Consider the following 16,239-nt stretch of genomic DNA (forward strand, 5'->3'; position numbering starts at 1 on the left):
TACATGTCAATGACCCCTCCCTCTTTACCTGGTCTTTTATTTTTGTGTCACCCCCACTCCCACAAGCACAAGCTAAATTTGGTAAAATGCTTGTCCCTCCAATCAGGGGTCAGCTGGCATTAGGTTGGGAGGGGGGTGTTTTAGTTAGTGGCATCCAATCAGAAGTGAAGTGGGAGCAGGTGTGTAAATGGGCACAGTACAAATTAGAGTGGCTTCTTTAAAGACAAAGCTTTGGGGGTCTGTACAGAAAAGCAGACACCTCCCGTCCGTCCTTCTTCTCTGCAGGCATAGGGGTGACCCGTCAAAATGGTAAGTGCCCAAGGGTGAGGTGTGTGAGTTCAGAGGCTACATTCACGACATGCAAGCCATGGATTATGCAGCTGGGAAATGACATGATGCCAAATGTCTGCTGGAATGGTAGGGGACAAGATGTGTTTCCTGTAATGTGAAATGTCACCAGCACCCACAGTACTGTGACAGAATAAGGACACTTCAGATCCCATGTGGGTGCATAAGATATAACTTTTAAACATGGGCTCCGTCATTTGTCTTCTGTTGAATGGCCATCATCACCAGGGACTTGACAAAAGTAACATTTGTCAGCATAACAGAGGCATGTGTCATGTATGTGACAGGTGACATTGCATACAATTGGGAAATGAGTGAATTTCTTTTAAAAAGCTAATTTTAATCAATAAGTATCCAGTTTCTGCATAACAATATCAGGTTTTCTTTTATTCTATGTGTGTCACAGAAACTACTGCTATGTCATTTTTAGACCGGTTGATAAAAAGTGTAATTTATCATGGACAATTTAGATTCCAAACTATTTTGTATGTAACTTTAAGACTAAAGTAGCCTCTGCGAAACATCACCTTTGAAATGCAGAATTAGATAAATACAGTTATTTGTATTTTAGCATGAATATTGGTCACGCTGATTAGAGAAATACAGTTATTTGTACTTCAGCGTGATTATTGGTCACTATATTTATATCTTCTGTCTAGCTGCATATTGAGATTATATCTCAGACAATGCGGGAATTATATCTAATGTGGTGTAACTCGTTGGGTGCTGATTTGAGGACAGGCACAGATGGAGATGAGTCTGATGGTTGTTTTATTCTGCCTACAGATTATTAGGATAGGCTCAGAGTGATCTGTTGAAGTATAAATCCTAATTGGTGATTTTAGGACAGGCTCATGGAGAGTGTCTCTGTAGTGTTATGTAGATATGTTTAGGCATTGATGGGTTTCAATTCAATGTAGTAGCTTTTTTGTCTTCTGGGAATTGTGTGTATGCTCGTTCTGAACTACAAATTACAAGATGCCCAGAAATATCAATTAAGTGCATTGCTTCATTTTAACTATAGTAATATATTACTTTCTACATTTTATTATTCACATCAGCTTGGTGGGGTAGCTATTATATGTTGTATTTTTGGAATAAGGGAGGTGGATAAGGAAACATTGTAATGTTAAAGTTCAAAAGTAGAGGCCAGATACCACAAATATGTCTAATGGGGGATGACATACACAGCACACAGTGGAGCTGACAGATGAGTAGGCTGACCACAATTGGTCAAGTTTTCCAGGAGACATAGAATTTTCACATTTTGCTCCGAAGTGATAAAGTGCTGCTTTGCAGTGTGTCCCATCCATTAGTTTTATGCATCCCATACACTGCATTGTACAACTTGCGCTTGTGAGCAATATGTGAAAATTATGGCTGATGTAGTCATCCAAGATGGAAATTCACCAAATGGAAAGAATGCAATACTGATCCACCAAACATGGGTTTTTTTATGGCTGCATTACTTTTTTTTATACTGGTGTGTAAAAAAATGAATAAAATATTAATACGTACAAGTACGTATTTAGTAGCATGACCCAGAGAGAGCTGATAAATATATAATAAATAAACGGAAGAATCTATAGAGACTAGTATATGACCACACAAAGTGTCAGCAGCTAACATTTGGGATCCTTATGTAGGTATCCCTATATATTAACTATTATCTATTCACATAGCACCAACAATTATGTAATAAGCCCAGTACTGTTCAAAAGGAGCACTTATAGGCGTTTGATGTTTGAGTGTGATTTATTATAACCAGCCTCCATTCCCATTCTATGGTATGGATTTTCCCCTTTCATCCATGATGCATCCAGCAGGGTGGGGCAGATTAATAAAGCCCATTCATTTAGCATATGTACATCTCATCTTAATAAGGAATATATATATTTATATACACATATATATTTTATAATATATATATAATTTCAAGTGAAAGTAAGCTTAAAAGCCTGTGCCTGTCTACTAAAGCTTACTGTCAAAGCTATCATCAGCAAACATATCAGGTTTACACATTTCATATGTAGCTTCTGTTTAATTGGTTAACAAAACTGATATTTCTATGTTAAATACCGGTACATTTTGACCCTTGGCAGCGGTGATGTGCATGTCAGCGGTGTTTTTAAAGTGTTCGCGAAGTTGAGGTGCGCTGAAAGATATACCAAGATATCTGTGGTATGCTATGTTGCACATTTAAACTATGTGGAAAGGATGTCCTAGGCATGCGACGATGATTGAGAAAGCTGCGGCGAAGGTGATCAGTAGTCTTTGGCTTTTGTTTTAAGAACCTTTTGTTTGTAGGATCGTGCCTTGCACACTGTTGCATTGTGGGTACCAGGGTCTATGTGTCGCAATATCTCGGGTGAAAGTGTGATTAAGTATGTAAATGAGCAGGCATTTGTGAAGCTGATGTTCAGTGTGAAGCTGATGGATCCGTGTGAAGGTTCTGTAAGGTTTCAGTTTTCCTTCGCACGTGGTCACGCTCTCCACAGCTGCCCTTTACCGCGCCCTACTGCACCCCACCAAAACCTCTGAAACCCTTCCAAAGCTTCTGTTAAACTCAAGAGCTTTTTTCTTATTTTTATTTTGGAAATTGGCTCTAGGGCGACAATTTTTTTTTCCCAATAGGTTAAGTATTCAGGACTTTTATTGCAAAAAAAAAATACAATTTTATTGTTAAAACGTTAGCATGCGTGTAGTGTGCAAATCCTTTTTCCTTAGCTGCCCACATCATAAAATAAATCAGTTCATGTATGTGTTTTGTTTTTTTTTACATTTGCGACGTATATATATATATATATATCCCCCAAGAATCTTTTCCAATCATTCAAGGCATTACAAGTACAGTTTTCTAAACTTTCAAGTGAAAGAAGACTGGTTTTATTGTAGCCCTACAGAAGGACAATTACGAAACATCCTATTTCTGGATTAAAGAGATCTGGTCACGAAAACCCAAATACACAAAAACAAAATGTTCTGGACAAGCAACAGACAGATTTATAAAAAGCCACCACACATAGACCACAAAGTATAATAGTAAGTCACAAGTAAAAGAAGGGTGAATAAAAGAGACCACACACTGGCAATTACTAATGCAAACATCATCAAACCTTAAGCAACATGTATAATTGTCGATATCCAAATATCCCATAGACTGTAATTACAAACGTAAATAAACGTGTAGAGGGGTGCAGTGCAGCTTTATTCTTAGGTTATGGGGTGAATTTGCAAAAAAAAAATGATAAAAAAAAAAAATAGTAGACGGGCAGAATGCAGTCATTTCATGATTTACCGTAATTTAACCAGTAAGGCTAGATGTTTAGAAAAATCTAATTATTAAGTACACTTCAATGTGGAATTAACTAAAACGGTTCAGCTTCTCTGTTATTATTTAATCCTTGTCATAAATCCTTATCTGGCAGATGGATATAGATGGGTTTTCTGGTGCTTTGAGCTTTAAAATAGTATGCAAGGGGGCAGGGTGCTAATATAGAAAGAAACTGTATGCTGACACATAAAGCTATTTGTACATCTTTCTTTCTAAACTGGGTGATATTTAATGGCAATATGATACTCAATGCAAAGCTCTAGAACCCATGTGCTTTGATGTAAATATGTTTGTGCATGATGGAGAAAGCTATGGTGATAAGGTTTCTCCTTACGTCTGCCAGTTCTATTCCTAGAGAATGACAGCTGCTTCTTGGGCACAGTAGGAGGGAAACAGGTGTCCTAACTTCAATTACTGCCCCTATTAATAGAGGAGACTATTAACCCGTACAGTAAAATCCCCGGTTTACAACAATTAAAAATTTGATATTTAGGGCGGTCAGTTGCAATCGTTCTACTACTAGATGTTGAGGCATGATAGGTTAGCAAGGCTTGCACTTATTGAATAGTGTTTCTTGTGCAGGACGTCCATCAGAATCTATTACATGTTAAATGTTAAGTACAATACACACACCACTTCTGAATGACTGTCTTGGACCTAAATTGTATGAAACAGATTTCTCATGTTTCTGTGAATATGTCTTAATCTTAACAGTATTAAAAAAGAGTTGGAGTTCAAGATACATTTTCTAATATTTGCTACCACTGCACATAAATGATTATTTATAACAGCAATACTGGGATAAGGTGGTATTTTCATCATTCCAACCAGTGGAACGTTCCTGTCGATTGGGCCGTTGGTTCTACTGGTTTCTCTGCTCAATTATGCATTTATGAAGTATTCTGACCTAAGAGAGAACACGCATCCCAAACCCAGAACCTAATTATGAGTCCCCACTGCGTCTACCTTGCTAATCCAGCAGCATGGATGATCCCTTCCTAAGGATACCTCTCCTAAAACCTGCTGCCCTAGGCCTGAGCACTGGGATATGACATCACATGTAGTGCCTTTTAATGAAGTCTGCTGAGGCTGTGCTGAGCGTAAATAGGCCAGTTGGGGAGAATTTTAATTTGATGACCTTTGAGGTCACAGAATGAATGAAGTTTTGACACAGGAAGAGCATATTTGCTTAATTGAAATTCATATAGCACATGATGACTATTCTGATCACCAAAGGAAAATGCAAACACTTGATAACCAACATAATAGCTGCGACAAATGCCACCAGATGGCAGTCCATTTCTTATAAAGCATTGCTATCCCTTCTGCCCTTTTACATCACATCCAATACACATCACATTTGTAGTGATAACATGTTCAAGAAACACGGTGAGAAACGCCCTCTGCAGGACCACAAACGAAAGGCAACCTAAGAGCCTACTGTAGTTGATGTATGTGAATATGTATATATATATAAAGGCTGTCTTGTACAGCGGGCATTTACCTTCAAGGGATCCATGTATAAAATGGATATAGAGGCAAAAGGTGATTATTGTTGACCTTATTTGCATGCGCCTACCCAGAATTCCTTGTGGTTGTGGCAGCACCATGGGATTTCTGGGGAAAAAACAAGCCTTCTGGAAAAGCCTTCTGACTTGTCTGGTAGATGTGGCTGAGTGTTTAATAATGCTTCTACATATATATATATTTATATATACACACACACACACATATAATGTAAATGCCTCTAACACCTAATGTATTTCTACAGTTTTTAACAGTAATAAATGATCCTAAGAAAAACTGTCACAGAAGTGTCCAAACACTGAAATCACCAGTAATACCCTAGTTTTTTTATATAAATATTTTAGTTAGATTGATATAGCAGCATTCATATTATTTCCACACCCCCGGTACTTAGATCAGGCAATACCAGTAGAAGCACAAGGGTAGGAAATAACAATATCGTGTTTGAGCTGTGATAAACTAATTCCATCTTTTTGGCGTCATATAGTTTGAGGTATTGTAATGCTTATTATGTTTTGCATTCAAAAAATATAAATTGGAATTTTATTTCTTTTCTTTTTACAAGCAATGGGTATAGTACAAAAATGCAAAAAAAAGTAATTATTTGGTAGCAAGGTAGAGAAAAAAAATGGAAAATATATAAGTTAATAAATAAGTATCCATAAATACATAATACAAATAAATTCAAACATTGTAAAAATTTCAGAATTCAGGAGGAAAGAAAAGATGAATGGATAAAAAAAAGTAAATAAATAAATATATATACATAAATGCATAATACATAATACAAAGGAGCATTCAACAAACATTGTAAAAATTTCAGGATTCAGAAAAAACTACCTAATATTTTATTTTATTTATGACATTCAATATTTTGTTTAGTGCTATTATCCCTTTTCTAAATTTCTTATTTACTGAACATGCATACCATCACACATACAAAATGACAAAATAATTTCCGAGGTAGATGGCGGAGATGGACCTTCCCATTTGGGGGACTAAGGTAAGGGAGAACTATCAATACTTTGGCTTAAATAATTTGCCCTGGATCGCCAAATACAATGGTAACTCTTTATCTGGCTAGTAGAAGGAAAAAACTAATTCCATTGTATATTGATATTCAATTTAATTTATTATATTTTACCATGGAATATATTTATAATTTTATTCCAGTTTGTAGATATTGTGATTTTTTTTTAAAAAAATACTTTGTTAAGTACATTTTTCAGAACTATTTTAATTGAATCTAATTTGCTACATTCCCACCAATTATGAAAATAGCCACCTTTTTCTATGTGGCATCTCCAACAAAGATCAGAATTTGAATTGTTTATTTTATTAAGCTTAGTGCCAACAATAGATTATTTAGTAGTGAAGTTCTATCAATGATATTTAATGGACTGATTATACCGGCTAACAATTCATCTACATTCAGAAAATATCTGAAAAAAATATTAATATTGTAATACATTAGTTCATACCTCCAGAGGACTGCTTCGAGCCATAACCACATAGTTTAATGTGCCTATAATGTCCACCAAGTTTGAAAAGTTTTAGGTGCCTACTTTGCAAAATCAGCTTTTAGTTAATTAAGTTGATAATCCCAATTAACACAATATATATACAAATAAGCCCAAAGCATGCCATATTATGCAGCATTGTACGATATATACACATTTCAACTTACTTAAGATATGATCCAAAGTTGTGAATAAAGCTCCCTCCTCCACTCCCCACCCACAATGATCTCCATGATGCCAGCACTTGAGGTCACAAACTATGGGCTGAGGTCATAAAGTTCCTCCCAAGGGGCTTGGTATAATACATGGTAGTTTCATGCAGACCAATGTAGCATGATTTAAATTTAATTTATATTGGTATTTTGGAGAAAAGGATGAAAGAAAATAAGCAATTTTTTTTTCGTTTTACAAGTAAATAATGTGTATTAAAGTACTTACAAAGTACCTTAATATACATTATTTGTTGGTGAGGCTCTATGGACATTAGACCGTCACTTTAAAACGCCAGTAATACACAATGCTAAGCATTGGTACGATCCTATTTAGAGAAATCCACATACATCCCATTCATTCCAAAATTTAGGAGAGAAAAGGGTATTCTTTAGCGTGGGATTTTAGTTAATGTTGTGTGTTTTACAATTGAACTGAGCTAATGCATGAACATACGTGTGCTATTCTTTAAAACAAACTTGCATGTTAAACCATACAACATCACACAGATCTCGCACGTTTAAGGCTCATAGTAAAGCCACGTAACAGCATTTGGTTTTTTTATTAAACTTTTAAATTGACATCTATGAAAACACTAAATATGACAGTCCTTATATTTCTATAGTTTCTCCCCACAAATTTGTACATCCACACATTGTACAGCACTGCAGGATATGATGGTTCTGTATAAGTCAATAATAATTGGCATGAGCTGGTTTAGGCATCCTAAGATACTCATTAGGCTGCTAACATGCTGCTAACATGCTGATACAGCGGCACTTCACGTGGAGTCTATGGACGAAACCCTTACAGTTCCAAATTTCGCAGGTGTGTGTGTATATATATATATATATATATATATATATATATATATATTACCATTCAAAAGTTTGTGGTCATGTAAAAAAAAAAATATATATATATATATATATATATATATATATATATACACAGACATACATATAACATTTGTTGAGATGACTTTGAAACTACTTGTAAGGACGTTTGAAACTTAATTCTCTAATTTGTGTCCAGGGTCGCAGATTGACCCTTATATAGCTTGACTATTCACATACATGAGATGTTTGTAGGTAAACTGAACCCTTGCAAGACATCTTTCATATCCAAGCATGACACACAGGTTAAAAAAAACAACAAAAGTGGAAGGGACTTATGCGTCTTTAGATCTGTGTAGATCATGGCCAGACTTAGTTGCAGGCAACTCAAGAAGCTGCCTGGGGTATCTGCTTTCATGAGGGGCACCATCAGTCAGACAAGAAATTGTGTCTCATTATCATTATTATTATTATTTATAGTTTTATTTATCATCATATTCCACAGCCATGTAGAACGGGTAAACAGGATATAACAAGTAATGCATAACATAACAATTTAACTTACAAAAAAAAATGAGGTAAGAAGGGTCCTGCTCAAAAGCGCTTATAATCTAAAAGATGTGTAGAAGGAGGTCTGGAGGCTGTCTGGAGCTCAGCAGGGGCCTGGGTGGGCACAAAGGGGTCTATGCCTACACCGGTGTTCTAGGTGTAAAAAGTAACAGCGTGCGTGGGGATTCTTGGTGGGGTGATATCTGATCAAGGACTGGCCCTAATGTAGTAGTAGCTGCTACTCTATTTTGAAGCTATCTTTTACATCATTATTTGTGTACTGTAGTAAATTACCTACTAAGTATATCTATATACTTTGGAACAGGCTTATAGTTATACTTCTATGTAAATAGACATACTTTTAATCATATTCTTGGATGAATGAAAAGAATATCAAAACAACTAAATACCCTGGACCCCAAATCTGAGGTAGAACCTTAAGATGAAATCCAAGAGCATTCTTTTGAATAAGTTGCTCTGTCTGCAAAGAGTATATTTAGTACTTTGGCAGCATCTTGTCCATTTCGGTCTCTGGCAGGCTTAGGGGTCTCATGTCTGAGGAAATGTAATCCTCTTCTGAGATCCACTCCCTATAAGGTGCCCGAAAGACTCAGCTAATTATACCAGCACTTATCTTCTGGACACCTGCAGCAAACACTTGGGGTTCAGTCATCTGTGGACATAGAGCTGTGACGAAGCCCTGTGTCTCTAGCCACCATGCCGCAGGTCAGTCTGTGCCCTGGAGATGTTTATACGAGCAATACTTTGCATTTTTGACATTTTCAATTCCACTTAAACTGTTTTGAACTTCAGTTTCATACTCTTTTGTTTGGACTCTTTAAATTTTTTATCTCAGTTATTCTTTGGTTTGGGGTTGCGGGTGGATTTTTTTGATTGTTTCATCATGGATTCTGCCAAGGAATATTTTTCTAAGCGTTATGTCCCTGTGGATATGTTTTTGCCATTTGATACCAAGAGAAGAAAGCTATATTTGCTGCATAAATCTTCCAAACCAGTTGTATTCTCCATGTTTTATTTTGACTTGAGTACATTTTGTTTTATAAATGCAAACTTGATAAATTCAAGTAGTGATTCATCCATATCTTTGGTTTGCAGCCTACAGACCAACAACTAGAGTCGAGGTCCTTCCTCAGCGAGGAAATGATCGCTGGTATGTAAAATTGTATTTAAATGTTTAGGTTTGAGTGTGCTTGTGTACGCCCAGGTATCGCCATGCTTGATAGCATGTATGTGTTTGGAGGTACTAAGGCCTAAGGGTCAGCTCTGATTCCTAATGTATATTGCTATCGTAGTTTCAAACAACAAGCAATGAGAAACTGGCCAATCTAGTCTACCTGATTCTACATCTCTGTTTAAACCTCAACCTTTATTTCCCCCACATCCTTGCTTTATGTCCAGGATAGCCCTATGCTTAATCCATATAATGATGTCTCGTTATGCTGTATTATTTGAATTTAAGCCATAATGTTTCTCCGGATGTATTATTACACTAATAAGCAGCACCTTGCCTCACTTATTATGCATAATATTTTTATTTCAAAATACTTAAAAGGTTCAGCTATAACTTCGTAGCAGCTTTGGGGCAATGCAGTACTTAGACAACTTATTAAGCCTAACCCACAACTCAAGTTGAGATCACTTTTAATGTGAATGCTAAATGGTAATATAACTAATGTTTTTATTTCTTTTGAATGTAAGAGTAACTTTGTTTTTATGTGTATTATGTTTAAGTTGAATTTATGTATCTTTTATAAATGATGTATCTTGTATTTTATAGCTGTGTAGGCATTTCAAGCTTAATATCTGTTGTAAATGTGTTATCTTCTGTATACAGTTTGAGGGTCTTAGAAGTGTCTAGAAGTGTCACAAAACCCCATTCATATACATCCATATGTTTGGGACACATAAAAATGTGTTTTCTCCTCTTGAATGTGTCTGCCTTCTATAAAGAATACATGATATGTGAGAATATAGAAGGAGCAAAAAATAAAGTAAATGACATTGGTGACATCGGGTGACAAAAAATCGTATACCCATTGAAAGGGGCAGTAAATAGTAAACAGGGCTCTCCACATCTTCTGCTAGTTTAAACATGTTAACTTAATTTGTGAGCCCTGCACAATATGTTGGTACTATATACGTAACTGTAGCTTAAACCCATTTTAAAAGAGGGGGTAGAACGAGTACCAAAGTTCGAGTCACAGAAAAAACTGAGACAGGCAATTTGAACAATATTAAGACTATAGAAACAAGCCAAACCAAGCAATTAATAAAAGAGGATTATAGAATATTAATAGAGATATGGTTTAGACTGAATGTTGGGAAGACAGAGTAACTTTGTTTGTTTGTTTAGAGTTCAAGGCTGCCTTTGATATGTTTGACACTGATGGCGGCGGTGACATCAGCACCAAGGAGTTGGGGACTGTAATGAGGATGCTAGGACAGACACCAACCAAGGAAGAATTGGATGCCATCATTGAGGAAGTAGATGAAGATGGTAAGTTTTGGTAAAGATGGTGATCACTATAGGAGAGGATGCAGTGAAACATTAGTGACAATTATATATACAGTAAACATGAACAATGTGTGCAAATATATGCTCTCAGACTTTACGGCTCCCTTGGTCTAGATGAGCACCATGTAACTTAATATTACCCTAATAAGATGTCCTTCATGTCCTGTGGAAATAAATAACCCTGTACAGTAACTGGGAATGGTGATGGTAATATGTTGGGTGCTGAAAAGCAAATATGTAATGAAATGATGCAACATAAACTTACAGGCAGCGGAACCATCGACTTTGAGGAGTTCTTGGTCATGATGGTGCGCCAGATGAAAGAGGATGCGCAGGGAAAGAGTGAGGAGGAGTTGGCTGAATGTTTCCGCATCTTTGACAAGTAAGTAATACATTTGTCTATCCTGTCTATCTTGTTCTGATTCCCAGCTGCCTGTGCTTCTTAAGGAACATGGGTATAATATAACAGTGACTGCTTTGGTTCTGATGGTCTCTCTTTCTTCCCCAGGAATGCTGACGGGTACATTGACAGTGAAGAATTGGCTGAGATCTTGCGCTCCTCAGGAGAGAGCATCACAGATGAGGAGATTGAGGAGCTCATGAAGGATGGAGACAAAAACAATGATGGAAAAATTGACTTTGATGGTATGTTTAGTTATTATATAAACAGTGAAAGTATAGCATCATAGCACCCGTCCTTAGATTAATGGCATAATATGTTCACCAAATTTGTTCTTTTGTCTGCAGAGTTCCTCAAGATGATGGAAGGTGTACAATAAGCTGTGGGACATTCCTCTGGAGAGCTGTGACGCTGACCTGTATATTACACAGCGTCTTATACCCGCTGCAGGATAGCGCAAGTTGCTCTGCTCTGTCCTACATTTCTTGAATCCCATTTTGCATCAGTTGTCCATTTTACTGTCTGTGGAGAGACTTTTCCTTCTCTCCACGTTCGTCACCTCTCTTTCTTCTTCTCAAATGTTATTTATAAAACTGAAAATACCATTAAAAGTCTTCGTGAACCTTTCAGAGCTCCAGGTTGCATTCCTGCCAAAGCAGACGGTGTTGAGAAGAATTTGGGGAATTTATGATGGAAACGCGTTTATATGCACACTGTATTTCACCGCTTTTAAATTACTCGCAAAATATTTATTTTAGCGGTGCAGTTTGGTGTCAGCTTGGATACAAAGAAGCTAGTCCCAGAGTTTCATTAAGGCAATTGCCATTATGATCTTTGTAGAAGCGCCGCTCAAACATGCGAATATAAGTGCAACTTCTAAAAAGAACCATTGCCAAAACACACTTCTCTTTTTAATTTGTATATTATTTTTATCACATTTACAGTCGAAATATTACATGCAGATTACTTTCCCTTTTTGGTATACAGTGATTTTAGCGAGGCACGTATATGCCATATGAATAAGGTTCAAGCCCAATGCTTTGTACTTATGGAGTTAAAAGCACAATATTAAGAAATAGCATAACAGATAATGTTTCAATGCTTATATGGAATACTGAAGAATCCCTTTAGTTCCTTAACCAAAAAGTTCTCAGAAAAGCAAAACCATAAGCATATAAACATATGGAAAAAACAAATAATATGATTTCTTCTAAGAGCTTCTATTTCCATTTTAATTTAAAGCTTTTCACTTTCCCTTGGTGTGATAACAAAGGGATATTAGAAACAAGAAACACTAATGTGCACTAATGCAGGAAGATGACATTCCCAGACCCGTGTATAACTGCAGGACCATAAGACTCAGTGTCACATTTGTATAATGAGGTTGTACATTCAACATTTCAGTGCCAAATGCTCAAAAAATGAATTTTTAGCACAATTTGGCAATTTATTGGTAATGTTATGTATTTTAAGGATTATTTTAGATTGGAAAGGGCACTTTACCTCTATTCCGGGATACGTTAATGAAAGTGTAAAAAAATAAGGCAGCGTTTCAACATAATGGTAATTCCAAAGTATAATACATGGTAAGACCTCTAAATTCAATGAGAATGGCTAATGTTCAGATCAGCACCCAAGTACATGACTTCATTGAGATTATCTGGGAAATTATCTAGTAAAGGCTGATTCTAATAAAAAAAAGACTAACATAGTCGGTATTAGATATAATGCACAATTCAAACTGCACTCAAAACTAGTTTTTAGTAATTACTTTAAAGTTTGACTATGACATTCAAAGGGATAGAAAGTCTGTAAAGTTGTCCATGATAGCTACACATAAGATGTTGGTCATTTCCTCCAAGAAACACATCCAAAGATAGAATGTCAAACCTTATATACACTATCATTCAAAAGTTTGGGTTCAGAAATTTTCATTTTCTAATGTCCAATTAGCTTTTTAAACTTAAACTTAGATTAGCGGACACTACTTGCCATTAGAACACATGAGTGATGGGAGTGATAAATGGCCTCTGTACACTTATGAAGATATTCCATTAGCGTTTCCAGCTACAATAGTAATTTACAACATTAACAATGTCTACACTGTATTTCTGATCGATTTGATGTTATTTTAATAGAAAAAAAACATACTTTTCTTTTTTTTCCCCTACATTTCTAAGTGATCCCAAACTTTTGAACAGTGGTGTATATACCTATGTTGTTCTAAGTATAGCATTGTCAAGGAAGTACAGTACATGAACTCAGCTAGAAATGGATACCCTAACACAAACAAACAACTTACTTAAAAACATAATACAATCTGAAATTTATTATTATTATATTTTATTTATGTAGCATTAACAATAATGCATCGCTTCTTACCATACATATGTTCAAAGGGTATGACAAAAACAGACTTAACCCCTTAAAGACAATGGGCAGTCCCTAAACCCATTGAAAACAATGCATGTACATGTACGGGCTTTGTCATTAAGGGGTTAACGGAATAAGACAAACTAATACATAAGGTAAAGATGACCCTGCTCACAAGCTTTACAATCTAGAGGATGTACATAGAATGTATTTTGATCAACTATAAAAAACACCCTTTCTGTTCTTTTAAGTTTAATCTAAGTGGTTGTTAAATTTAAATAGTAAGTTTCAATGTCATGTAGGTAATAGCCCTTACTACCTCATCTGAAAGAATGCATCAACAAACTCTCTTATACAAAAAAATATCCTATTCGTGTCCTTAAATTTCCCAGCCTCTTACTTAAAGAAAAAAAAACTATTCTGGAAATTCTCATCTCATGAAAAATGTCGTTGAGATGTACCCTTAGGCTTTTTAGTCTCTCTTCTTTGATATTTCTTCCCTGTGAAAATATCCTTATACAGATATGGGACTAGATTTAACTACCAGACTAAACTTTGAGTTCAACTTCGTGATTAAACATCAAATAGTGAATGATGATGAGCCACAGTTGACTAAGCCCCAGTCTTTCCCACCCAACTCCGGCCAAAAGGCTTGCAAGAAGGACGGGATCTTATCTCCTCTCATCGACAGTGCTGAGGGAGCCATAAAGAAGACCAACAGGAGGCTTGGAGCTTTCCATGTTACTAGTGATTTAAAATCCCTAGAAATGTTAAAGCCATGGAAAAAAATTATTTTTTCCCCGTTTTTTCCAAAAGTATTATGATTGAAATAAAAGTTCATCTTATTCAGTAAGTATTAAACTACATTTACAAATTGAACCATATATGTTAAGAACATTTAAACTTTACATGAGTACAAGATGTTGGTCTCAGCATTTTACTGAGGGGGGGCAATTTACTGCCAGACTCAGACTATAGGTAAACATGGTGGGAGAACATTAATAAGAATCATTTAGATAAAGATTATAAAGATATACAATTATTTTTTTTTGACAAATGTAACCTCTTACCTGCCTAACTGAAAGAATAGAAACAATAAACTATTTTTTTTACCAACAATCAACTTTTGTATACCAACAAAATGGAACCTGGCCACAACCAAACTTAACTGAAACCTTTTTTCCTGCAGCACCCCTAGAGGCAGAAATGCATATTGCTCTTATTTGAAAATTGCATTCTCATTATTGGAATAGCTTTTCATGATTAGCTTGTCTTCAGGTGAGAGAACTTACGATTTCAGGCTTTACATAAGGTCTCCAAAGTCTTCCATGAAGATCGTCATGTTATATAGTTTGAATACCATGTCATAAACATATTATTTATCTTTGTAACATAAAAAATGGAAAAAAGTAAACGTGTCAGCAGTTTAACTAGCCTGAGCGGTTAAAAGACAAAATTGGTAACTACACCTTTAAGAATCCACATCCAAGATATCTTGGAACTAGGAGAGATCTGCAGCTGTCTGAGGACCTCAGCCTGCTACCACCAATGGATGACACATGCTAGGCTTAGCCATGGTTCAAATAGTTGTCAACAGATGTCCAAACAGGCACTCCTTTAGTTCTGGAAATTGTCTCTGACTTTTAAGTTAGTTGACTTTTTCAAACAATCTTAAAGTTCCAAATATGTTTTTCCTGTACATATATATGGGGCCAGGTGAAATGATCCACCTATACGTTCATTGGGGTTAACAGTGGGGGGAAAAAGGATGGTTTGCAATTATCTGTCTAAACTCACATTTGCAGGTTAAATTCAGACTGTAAGTTCTGAAAAATGCAATGTAGAGATCAAAAGCAACATTTTTTAAAAACCCCTAAATTTATATTTTAGCCAGATTTTCAACATAGATAAAAAGTAGATTTACAAATGTATAGACGGATCTAAACAACTTTAATGCGCTGTAAAAAGGTGAACTAAACATACATCATACGCAGAGAGTGGTCTAAAGAGAGATTAACATGGATACTTTAACCCTTTTATCCATAGAAAACCACTTTCCAGAATTGCAAGGGTTATCTTTAAAACACATAGCTTCTGTGTCATGGTTGAAAGGATTAGTTTTAAAACATCTTTTTACTGTGCCAGCATTGGGATGTTTGTTTTTCAAATCTATTTTTATTCCTCTTTCAATAAAAGTATACAAAGAGTAGCATTGTTACACTTTATATTGGAGCACATGTCATCGCACCAGGGACATTTTCTAATAGTGACTCAGCTCAATTTGGGAAGAACGTGTAACTCTACAGTTACCGTAATCTTGAAGTGTCAGATGCTCTTAGTGCCTTGGAAGAAATAGACACATATGTACTATACGCTCAGGGCCGGCCGAAGACTTAAAGCCGCCTGGGGCGAAGTTTAAAATGTCGCCCCCCCCCCCGGTACTTAACTTTAAAGAGTCCTGCGGCGAGTCTCCCTGATCTGCCACGGTGCCGGCTTGTAATGCTGAGCACCGGAAATTGACGCTACTTCCGGCGCCCAGCATTATAAGGCGGCACCGAGACCGAACAGGGAGACTCGCCGCAGAGGAGAGAGAGAGAGGGGCGCCG

General features: G+C 36.2%; 1 protein-coding gene across 2 annotated transcripts; it reads left to right on the top strand.

Annotated features, from left to right (window-relative positions):
• The first annotated feature begins 206 nt into the window (after nucleotides 1–206).
• Nucleotides 207–11,887, top strand: TNNC2 (troponin C2, fast skeletal type). Of its 2 annotated transcripts, none has more exons than XM_053452978.1 (6): nucleotides 207–309; nucleotides 9,441–9,495; nucleotides 10,699–10,842; nucleotides 11,128–11,242; nucleotides 11,369–11,505; nucleotides 11,608–11,887. In XM_053452978.1, the coding sequence occupies exons 1-6, from the start codon at nucleotides 307–309 to the stop codon at nucleotides 11,637–11,639; spliced, it is 486 nt and encodes a 161-aa protein (XP_053308953.1). In that variant the 5' UTR covers nucleotides 207–306; the 3' UTR covers nucleotides 11,640–11,887. The 2 variants fall into 2 exon arrangements, with proteins under 2 accessions (XP_053308953.1, XP_053308952.1); XM_053452977.1 differs by lacking the exon at nucleotides 207–309 and adding an exon at nucleotides 8,947–9,050.
• The last annotated feature ends 4,352 nt before the right edge of the window (nucleotides 11,888–16,239 follow it).

The sequence above is a fragment of the Spea bombifrons genome, chromosome 13 (genome assembly GCF_027358695.1).
Source record: "Spea bombifrons isolate aSpeBom1 chromosome 13, aSpeBom1.2.pri, whole genome shotgun sequence".
Classification (NCBI taxonomy): domain Eukaryota; kingdom Metazoa; phylum Chordata; class Amphibia; order Anura; family Pelobatidae; genus Spea; species Spea bombifrons.